Here is an 11,840-nt window from a genome sequence, read left to right on the forward strand (position 1 = left end):
TTTTTTTCACTAAATTACAAAGCTTCCTTCAAATCTTCTACTCATGTTCGGGCCAAAAAAAAATCACATTTTCATTCAATTTTTTCACAATAAAAATCTTTTTTAAATAATCTACTTCATTCACATTATATTTTAAAAAACCCAAAAATCCTCCACAAAATGGGCATATTTTTATTTTTTGTTATCCACTAAAAAAATAATTCAAAAAAAGGAAAATTTTTAAAAACTTTCCTTCTATTTTTTTTCTTTCAATAATAGGACTAATTCCCCTAAACCTACTCCCCCTTTCTTTTTCCCCCTTTTTAATTTTTTCCCTTTTCTTTCTTTTCCAATTTTACATTAAAAAAACCCGGCATTCACAAATGCCCTATTTTTTTTGAACGGGGGTATTAAAAATGGGTCTCATGTTTCCCCGATTTTTTTAACCCACTATTCTTTACATTTCTTAAAACTCAGTCATGCACAAAATGTGACTCCTATTGTGGGACGAAGGAGTAATATATGTCTCACACCTTAACTCAATACAAGTTAAAAAAAATATATAATAGAAAGTGGTTGAAAATATTAATGATATGTGAGTCCCGCTTTATATACTCCTAGTTGTATAATAAAATGTAGAGATAGTGAAATGTGAATCCAATACCAAAAGAGATAAAAATAAAGTAGGACAATTAACACGGGGCAAACCAATATAGAAAACTAGGACACATAATGATGAAGGACGAGAGTATATTATATTACTTTTGTCTTTGAAAATATAAACTTTTAAAAAGGTAAGAATTCTAATACACAATTGATAAAATAAGATAGATGAATTGATAAAATAAGAGCGAGAATAATAAAAAATAGAAAGAGTAATAATGGATTGTGGGATCTATGTTCGAAATGAAAAGTTTAAAAAAATTCTATTTTTAAGGGACGTAACAAAATAGAAATAGTTTCTTTTTAAGGAACGCGGTAGTATGACACTAACATATTGTTGATCAAGTCACATATATTGAAGATAAGAGCATCCACGACATTACATCTCATACCATTTCATCCCTTAATTATTTATGGATCCTATACCACTTTTAACCATTATGTATTTTATCCTTTAACTAAGGGACTAGTTCTACAACAATCCATCTCGTCCTTAACTATTCATGGATTTCACTTATTGCATCCTTCAATTTCAAAAATCCATCTCATCCTTAACTATTCATGTGATTTCACTATTGAATCCTTAAATTTCAAAAATACAATTAATAAAACACATTTAATTAATAGTAACACTTAATTAAAAAACACGAAAATTACATTACAAATTTTGAAATTAAAACTCACATAATTTAAATTCTAAAAATAAAAAATTATATAATTTAAATCATACAAATTAAAATTGACATAGTTAAACCCTAAAATTAAAATGACTTAATTACTAAACCCCTTCGTCCACAAAAATAATCTCATTGCTGGAGACCAAGTTTAACAGAAATTGGTAAAGTAAGAGATAATGGAGTAAGTAAATAAACTAGGAAAGGGAAAGAAAAAATAAGAGAGAGAAGAGAAAAAGTAAGAAAAAGAAGAAGAAAAAGTGGATAAAGATGAGTAGAAATTTCCATTTTAAATAGGATATTTTTTGCGACATCCCAAAACGATAAAACGAAACTTTTTCATGGACTGAGGGAGCATCGAAATAAGTTTGGCTAAAATTTTGATGGATAGTCATATCCCTAGTAACGGTGAACAATTACCACATACATAAATAAGTATCTATCCACTTAGCAGTGATATATGGCAACCAGTAGTGAAATAAATGCATAACTAGAGAATACGAATATAGTTCATTATAAGAGCGATTTAGTTCTTTATAAGGCGAAATTTTTTTTTCCAAGAATCCAATAGCAAAATTTGATAGAAATTTGGCCACAAAATCCAAGTCCAAATTTCTATGGTCTCAAGAGACAAAATGGAAACCATAAAACACAAAATGAAACAGAAACCATGAAACACAAAATCGAATAGAAATGATGAAGATTTCTTAATTACATAACCCAGATCTCCAAATTACATGAACCAAGATCAAAATCAAATAGAAAATTGAAAAGCCTACATGAAATCTCCAACTAACATGAAGCCAAATTTTCAGCCGTGGAGAGTGAAGAGTTGACGAAGCAAGAGGCTCAAATTCTCGATTGCAATAATCACAGCCCCACAAATATTAACAAAATCAGAGAATTGACAATAGGTTGCATTTGGTCTCATCACTGCCTCACCATATCCAGCCCGGTGGCAACACTCATGGTGCAACGGCAGTTGTCACGGCGCACCACTTCCACCATGGGAGAGGTGAACTTGGGTTGCATAGCGTCAGAAGAGAGATGAAGGAAAGAGAAATGGGGTAAGAGAAATGGGGTGGTAGGGTGAGAGGAAAGAGGTGAGAGAAAGGGGCATTTGTGGATATCATGGAAGAACAGTGTACAATCACTGCCAATTTGTGTGATTGAGTTATCACACTTTTGTGGATAATTTTTCGGGCCTGGACGGGCTTTCTTCCCTCTCATGGGCCTTGGGGTAGCACAATCAGGGCAACCAAAAACTATATAACGCCTATATATGGGGGCTTATCTATGCCTATCAGGGCAATCAAACTATATAAACTAAAGTCATGTTATCTAGGTATGCATTTAAGACTAGTTATACTTTGATCATCTCCCTCTATCCACATACATAAATAAGTATCTATCGGGTTTAATAAATGTAGAACTCAATTATATTACGTATCACTCTCGCTTCCGATCAAGTAATGAAGGCGTTCTTTCATGGAGATTAGAAAATTGAGTTAGGTGAGTTAAGTAAATGGAGAGAAAATAAAATGAAAAAGGTCGGAGATAAAGAAAGAATAAAGAAGAGAGATAAAATAGTGTGGAAAAATGTGTTGACTTTTACTTAAAAAAGAAATGACTCATTACTAACGTCCAAAACGACAAAAGATCTATTACTTATAGAAAGGAAGTACATAATTTAAATACGTAGGTCATTTTTAGTTTGATTTTAGTGTATCTTAAAAAGATGACCTGAAACTATCTATAAATTAATAACATGTGCTTTTAAAATCTGAATTTTCAAAAATGAATTAAAGATAAACTAAAAAAGACTTTCATATTATTTTAAAAAATTAGTTCAACGTTTTGCAGTGGCTCAATTTTGATCACAATCCCATATCTCTATCTTATACGTATAATACATGTGACCAACGTTAGAATATTACTAGTACAATTTAAATTTTCAGACGTAACTGCAGTCTACGTATATTATTTAGTTGTTCTCTTCGGAATTCTGTAATTTGGCATTGAATCTAGCAAAATGATTAATAATTGATTAATTAGTCAATGAATGCAAATAAATATTTAGATTTTTAGTAGAGGTCAAGGACACATAGAGCGTTTTCAATATTTTATGCTTGTACACGCACCTTATATTAATAAAAAAACTAATACTTGTACTTATATCCTAATTCCTAAATCATACATCACCGTGCTTTGGTTTCGAATTAATTAATTCAATGTAAACATTAGAACATAGATTATTCAACTTCATTAGTTACGGCTTATAATACTATATTGAAGATTGAAATAAGTTCTTAATTTCACAGAAGAATCTTCTGTTCCTTTTTCTTGTCGTGTGATTTTGTTTTAACCCACAAGCTTTAATCTTTGACCAGTATAGAAAACAAACTGACTAGTTCAACAATCAAAATATCGAAAACCATATTCTATCTAAATAATTTTGATATAATTTCAAATGCAATGTTGTAATTTCATGCATTTTCCTTAAATATTTTAATATACTATGATGTACGTGATTCATTATTTTCAATCATTCTTTTGCACAATCTTAAAGTTTAATTGCAGCTGATTTAAAGAATTGGATGAAATTTTGACGCATCTTTCAATTTTTAAATAATAAATCACGAACTTTCAAAAACATGTCATCGAACAAAGATTATTTATGTGAAATGCGAAAATGATGTTAGGTATAAATATAATGTTATCAATGATGTGGATGAATAGTGGACATTAGCTATACTAATACTCGATTTTCATAAAACAAAATTACAAGTTCAGAAATGATTTCTCCATAATGGGTTGTTCGGTTTGCAAGATTGTATCCCAGATTAAATTAGTAATGTGTTTAGCTCGTGAGATTTAGTCTCCCAACTCAATCCTAGATGGATAATCATGTGATAATTAGTCATAGCTAACCCTATGACTAAAATAATCTCACAACTCAATCTTAGGTTATATCTTAGTATTATTTTATCTAGCAAATCGAATACCACCAACGTGGTCTAATGACGGACAAATCTATCGATAAATGCTTGAAATCTGCCATTAAATATGCGCACTTGTGGGAGACTTTTCAGTTTCACTTTAGCTTTTGGAGACAGAAAATCCCAAATTATGTAACCCCCATCTCTCTATAAGCGTAAACAAGTTAAGAAATCGAAACTAGGAGCAACCAAGTTTCAAGCTAGAACAGGATATCATTAAATTTATAATCGTAGAGTTAATTCGAATTCTAGGGCGAAAGTTTATCGATTAGAAGGCGAAAACCGATAAGTGTTTCTCTCGCGTTTGGCTATATTGAAAGATCAAACTAAGTGTGGTAAATTAGTCTTGATAGTTGGGGATAAATATAAAATAACAACATATTGCGTGAATTGAAATTGGTAAAGATTACTCTAAGTATCAAATTCTTATTATTTCTTGTCAATTATTCGGATAGTAATTGTTAAGCGACTTAACGTCGATGAGCACGGATTTTGAATGTTTTTAAGGCCTATAATTGACTCTTTTAACTATCTTTCATTCAAAATATGTTCTTTAATTGCAATATTTTTACAATTTTATTATTTTGACGTGTTTTATAAGAAATGTGCAAAATAGACTCAAAATGGGCGGAAAAGGTGAAATTAAAGCTCGAGGATTCGGACCATTTCAAGATCAGAGTGATCCAAAGTCCAACGCGCGCAGAGCGCCAACAATCGATGGAGGTCCAGGCCCATTGCGGAAAATAATGCAAACCACCTCCAGCCTAGCTATCCGTTGAGATGAAGTCAACGGTCCGCCGAGTTCAATGCCAATAGTCCTAGAGCAAGTCAGCGATTGAGATGATCACGGTCTACTAAGTTTGTGCGACGGGTGCATTCGGCTCTAATTCGCCCTCAAGACTTACCTTCCGAGCGAATTGTTACCTTCGAAGAGTTCTTCCAGAGTATATGAATACTCTCCATTGTTCGAAATAGAAGAGGTCTAGAATTTTATTGAGAATTCTCTCTCCAAGAATTACATTATTCCATCATCATCATCGTCATTCGACTACCATTCTATCTCAAAAGAATAACTCGTCCCAATAACCCCAAGTCGTTCGGATATCATATCTGCGTTTTAAATAGACTAAATTAATGAATCATATCAATGGAAAACTCTTGTCTCCACTATTTTCTCAAAACTTTTGATTGCTTTTGTTTGCTGGTTAGTTACTTAAGTTTTAGTTAAAACAAATCCAAACTTCGTTTCTCCAAAGAGTATATTATGTTGAGTATTGTATAGTCATTAGTCGTATGTAATCTTATTCTCCATGTTCGATACATTGTGCTTACCTTTAGCTATACTGGATCTACCTTGTATACTTACAAATATTTTTAGTGCTAATAAATTGTGCATCACGTGCGACTACTGTTGTTAGATGAACAATAAAACCATGGATATCTCTACGCCAATTCTATTTCATGTTTGTCCTAACATAATTTCAATATATACCATGTTGGGGTATCGTGGAACCCCAGCTTTCCTTAATTACTAGCTTCGACCATGAACGTTTAGCTGTTATTGTTGGTTGTCAGCCGGGCGAGATGACGGGAGTTGGTTTGTGGGTGTTCGACTTAGAGAGTATGAAAAAACTGACATAGGCGTGCGCGATTTTTTGGTGGATAGTAACTCATCAAATGGTGATGTGGCGGAGGTGTGATGAATGAAGAGATAGAGTGTGAGAAAGAAAAAAAGAAATAAATTGGAAAAGTAAAAGTAAAGAGAATTTTTTTTTATTTTAATAAAAACGTCGAAATCTAATACTACTACTAATATAATATTATCTCGTCCTTTAATAAATGTCTACACTTTTCTTTTAGTTGTCTCATATCTCTATAATATTAATATTAATATGAATATACACTGTTTTCTCCCTCAATTTAATAATTACAAAACAATATTTCCTAAAATAATGTGCAATGCCCCAAACATGCCATCTATTATAGAATGGGAGAAATCAATTTGCTTGCTAAATTACCTTTTTCCTATACACTTTTTTTCTGTTAACTCAACTTCAATTTCACCCAAAATTGGTTAGGGTGAAGAAATTGCATTTTTTAATTTTTTTTTTGAGATATGCTGTTCTAATTTCAAAAGGAGTGTAATCGACTAAAATTGACCTAGCTATATATATATATTTTATCTTAGCTATCATTTGCAGTACTACTAATCGTCATGGATACTCCTTGGTTTTAATGATTTGAATGAATAAACTCCTCAATGAGTACTCATTGAAATTAATAATTTGAAATAATTTACAAAATTTACTTTCACTTCAAATTCTTCAATCTGTTTAATCAATTCTAATCAAAAGACTTCCTCATTCAAATAATTTCGTGCATTTGCATTGTTTTTTGCCCTTGCGATTGCCAATATGTTTATGTTTTTGCTTTCTTTTGTGGTTTGTAATTTTTGCTTTTGACGTAAGTAATAGATTCTCCAATATTGCTTTTATCCACCCAAGTTTCTTTTCTCCACTGATAATATCCCAACAGAAAATAAGTTTCCCAAATAGTAATCTACTCCTATACCATAGTTTAGCAATTTTCTGCTGTGTACAATTCATAAATTACTAAGACCAAATTCTGATTTTTCACACCAATCTATATATCTATTCAGCAATTACTTAATTTACGGATTTTATCTAACAATATCGGGCTCCGATCAAATTTGGATTTCATATAGAGGGAACATCTTTTTAGATCCACGAACTTTGCTAAAATATCATTTTAGGTCCGAGAATTTTGAAAATATCATATCATTTTAGGTCCGTGAACTACAAGTTAATATCATTTGAGGTATTTTGAACTTTTTTCGGACGAAAATGCCCTTAAGGCCTTCAAAGGGCAATTTGGACAATTCTTTCTATAATTATAATTATTTAACTATAATTAAAATTTGCCGTAAAAAGTGTCTTAGTTTTTTCTATTTAGTTTATTTTTTTAAAATTAGATAGCTACTACTACTACCTCCGTTCACCAAAATTTGTCCCACTTTCAATTCCAACATCGGAAACGTAATGAAAAGTGAGTTGAATAAAAATTCAGTTAATCAGCGGAGTCCCTATTTCTTTTATATTAGTTTTATAATAAAATGTGAGTAGGAATGAGTTGTTGGTGGAATATGTGGTTCACTACTAACCAAAAATGGTAAAAGTGAAATATGACAAATATTGATGGACGGAGGTATTAATTTGGATTGTAATAAGGAGGTGAATTTCAAAATGAAGATCAATTAACATCTAAATTGAATTTAAATATAAAAATTTATTCGTTAAAAATTGTTGGATTACTATGTCTCTGACGCAAGATGATTGGCAAAAGAATTGTCCAAATTGATCTTTGAAGGTCTTAGAAGCAAGTATTTTCGTCCAAAAAAATTTTCAAAATACCTCAAATGATATTAACTCCATAGTTGATTGGACCTGAACTGATATTTTCAAAGTTCACTTATCTAAAATAATATTTTCAAGCAAAGTTTCGTGGACCTAAAAAACACGTTCCCTCTTTCATATATTTCGGGCTAATCATATGTAATTTAGCCTCGAAGAAACAAGACTATGGTAACCAAAATTCACTTCAGTTGACCAGCTTGAATTATCGTATACTCATTTCAATCTCCATGAATTTTCATATTTATCTGATTCTTGTTAAATGCACAAATATTCTTTTTTACTATTTTTGTAAGTAAATCCTATAATGCATTAACTCATTTTATTTATAATTATTATAAAAATATTTCACTGACCTTTTTTTATGGGATTGGGATGAGTATACTTTTATTACTGGATTGGAATGAGTATAAATTAGTCGAAAAAGAGGACAGTGGTAATTAAATTTATTTATTTTTTTGCAATCTGAATCAATTGAATAATCAAGATTCGAAATATTAGTATTAAATGCAATTATTCCATGTTTCTAAAAAAATAAAGCCCTACAATTGCGAATAAGGAAAAGTCACGAGAACAAAAAAAAAAAAAAAAAATTGACTGAAAAAGATGTCTTGGATTTCATACCAAAGACCAAACTTTCAAATACAGTCATACAATTTGTGTTGTCTCTCTCTCTAGCAAATGAGGAGGCATTTCAACAACTCTCCTCATAGATGACGAGATCCTTTTTGGGCATCATATCCGCCACCATTCTACTCCTTTTCTCCGTGATTCCTCCGCCGCCAGCCTCCGCGCTCGGCGGCTCCGGCGCCACCATCGCCGCCGTGTACGGATCCTCCACCACCGTCTGCTCCATAGCAGCCGAACAAGCCATCCAACAAATCCAGTGCTGGAGGGATGGCCAATTGCTGCCCCCAATCCTCCCTACCGTCTCCTTCGATTACCTCGCCGGCGGCCGTGACACTCTCTGCGCCGTCCGCTCCGGCGGCCTCAGCCTCCTCTGCTGGAACACCACCTTCGCCCCCAAACGCATCTACAACACCTCCTCCGCCCCCCTCACCTCCCTCGCAATCGGAGACGCCCAAATCTGCGCATTGAGGAATACTACTTCCGATTCTGCAATTTGCTGGCGCGGAAATTCCGTTCAATTTCCCGATCGATTTCGCATGATTTCGTCGGGGCTCCGATTTTCCTGCGGTGTTACTGAGACTACCAACAGAGTTTTGTGTTGGGGCGACGGCGGCGGCTCTTCATCTTCAGTCCAATTAGATTTTGCAAATTTGTCAATGTTCAATATCCACGTCGGCGGGAATCACGCCTGCGGAATTGACGTCTTAGGAATCGTGATTTGCAAAGGCAGCAACGACACCGGTCAACTGAATATACCGGCCAACACCTCCGGCGATTACAGAGACCTCGCGCTCGGAGCGAGCCACACGTGCGCGATCACGAGGTCCAACGGCAGCGTGGTGTGCTGGGGCGGAGATGACAGAGAGTTCTCGAGCAGCATTACCGATGGAATCTCTTTCGAATCGATTGTTGCAGGTTTCAATTTCACCTGTGGATTGACTCGCCGCAACTTCTCCGTCGTCTGCTGGGGCGCCGGATGGCCTACCAGCGCCAACAACTTGCTGCCGCTGCAGAAGACTCTCCCCGGGCCCTGCGTCCAGACGCCGTGCTCCTGCGGCGAGTATCCCGATTACGAGACGCTCTGCGTTGGAGACGGCCATATCTGCGCTCCTTGTGATCCGATTTCCGCCGATCCTGCTCTGCCTCCGCCTAGAAGCACTAGTCCTTCTCGGGGGCTGAGAAGGGGCTTATTAGCGTTCGCAATTGTAGGATCCGTCGGCGGCTTCGCAGGGATTTGCTCTGTGGTTTACTGTCTCTGGCGTAGCGGCGTTTGTTTCGGGAAGAAGAAGGTGCACAATTCCGTACAGCCGACGATCACCAATTCGGGCAGCAATCCGCCGTCGCGATCGTCGACGCTGCGGCGGCAGGCGTCGATCCTGATGCGGCGGCAGCGGAGCGGCACGTCGTCGAAGCAGCACGCCGACAAGGCGGCGGAGTTTCTCTTCTCCGATCTGGCCGAGGCCACGCGAAACTTCGCCGCCGAGAATAGAATCGGCGCCGGCAGCTTCGGCGTGGTGTACAGAGGGAAACTCCCCAACGGCCGCGAGGTGGCGATCAAGCGGAGCGAATCGGGGTCGAAAGCGAAGAAATTCCAGGAGAAGGAAAACGCGTTCGAATCGGAGATCTCGTTTCTCTCGCGATTGCATCACAAGCATTTAGTTAAATTAGTAGGCTACTGCGAGGAGAAAGAAGAGAGGCTTCTGGTTTACGATTTCATGAAAAATGGAGCTCTCTACGATCACCTCCACAGCAAGAGCAACGTCGAGAAAAGCAGCAGCGTCATCAATTCATGGCGGATGAGGATCAAAATCGCTCTCGACGCCGCCCGCGGCGTCGAGTACCTCCACAGCTACGCGGTCCCCCCGATCATCCACCGTGACATCAAGTCCTCCAACATCCTCCTGGACGCCAGCTGGACGGCGAGGGTGTCCGATTTCGGCCTATCCCTAATGGGGCCGGAGGACGAGAGGGACTACCGGCCCATGAAGGCCGCGGGCACGGTCGGGTACATTGACCCCGAGTATTACGGGCTCAATGTGCTGACGGTGAAGAGCGACGTGTATGGCTTTGGGGTGGTGTTGCTGGAGCTATTGACCGGGAAGCGGGCGATTTTCAAGAACGCGGACGAGGGTGGAGCGCCGGTGAGCGTGGTGGACTACGCCGTGCCAGCGATCATGGCCGGGGAAGTGGGCCGGATCCTGGACAGGCGGGTTGGGGCGGCCGAGGTGAACGAGATGGAGGCGGTGGAGCTGGTGGCGTACACGGCGAGGCATTGTGTGCATTTGGAAGGGAAGGATAGGCCTTCCATGAGTGACATTATCATTAATTTGGATCGAGCTTTGGGTCTGTGTGAAGAGAGCCATGGTAGCATTTCCAGCGGGACAATTTCCATCGCTTCGGATTGAATTCTTTTCAAATTCTTTTTGACCTATTTTTTTTGTTTTAGGTTTAGCATTTTGTAAATTCACGTTTATTTTTCTATACCAAAAATGTTAGATTATTGGCTTTGCTTTGGCTGTGAAAAGAATTCCAGAAGAAACCAAACCAAATAATCGAAAACAAAATGTGTAATTGATGCTAGAATTTCAAGTGTAGGTGCCACGAATGGCCAAGTCTCAAATGAATTTTATTTTCTTTGTACCCATTAATTTACTCAGTGCTGTTTTACTTTTCAAGTGCAAATTCTTTTGTTTTCTTGTCCAATAGGAGTATCTAGGAAGAATTTTCCTTCGGACACGATTGCATAGAAGCTTCGACGAAATGTTGTAGTCCTAGTTCTTTAACAAAGACATTATCATATTGGACTAATTGTATCAAGCATTATATTTTATTTTATAATGATGTTACAAATTTATAAATTGTACTTCCTCCGTCCACACGAAAAATAGTTTCATTTTGTCATTTTTGAATGTCCATAAAAAATAGTCTCGTTATTATAAATGAAAAGTTTCTCTCGCATACTTTTCATACTTTTTCTTCTTTCTCATACTTTATCGATTTTTTCTCCACAATTCACTTACTTTACACAAATAAGATTAATTTTTGGACGGAGTAAAATAAATCGCAGGTAGTGCAGCCTACAAGTTTAATTCTACTTGTTAAATTTCCTATGCATCTATGTAATGTTAATATATTGATTGCTTTGGTGTTTATTTCAAAAGCCTAATCTTCTACATTAATGTTGAATTGATTTTTAAGCAATCACTAAAATCAGTCAATTAGAGCCATATTCAACCACTCAAGATGTCGACATGAGTAGGGCCTTAACTAAAGCCTTTTCCAGTAATCACACAGCGGTGCAATCAAAGTAAATCTGGAAATATTAATACCTACCCCAAAACACATGAAGAATACATTAATAGTTTTCGGTTACACATGAAAACAGCAATGATTAGTAAATGCAGTATAAAGTGAGACGTTGGGAGGAGGTGGTGGTGGTGGTTTTATTGGTGGCCGGTGAGAGA

The 11,840-nt window shown here is 36.4% G+C and overlaps 1 protein-coding gene across 1 annotated transcript; it reads left to right on the forward strand.

The window, feature by feature from the left end:
• Positions 1–8,397: 8,397 nt before the first annotated feature.
• On the forward strand, positions 8,398–11,051 carry LOC125200272 (putative serine/threonine-protein kinase-like protein CCR3). The gene has a single exon (XM_048097954.1). It carries the CDS (start codon positions 8,460–8,462, stop codon positions 10,779–10,781), a length of 2,322 nt encoding a protein of 773 aa, XP_047953911.1. The 5' UTR covers positions 8,398–8,459; the 3' UTR covers positions 10,782–11,051.
• The last annotated feature ends 789 nt before the right edge of the window (positions 11,052–11,840 follow it).

Source organism: Salvia hispanica, unplaced genomic scaffold (assembly GCF_023119035.1).
Source record: "Salvia hispanica cultivar TCC Black 2014 unplaced genomic scaffold, UniMelb_Shisp_WGS_1.0 HiC_scaffold_889, whole genome shotgun sequence".
Classification (NCBI taxonomy): Eukaryota; Viridiplantae; Streptophyta; class Magnoliopsida; order Lamiales; family Lamiaceae; genus Salvia; species Salvia hispanica.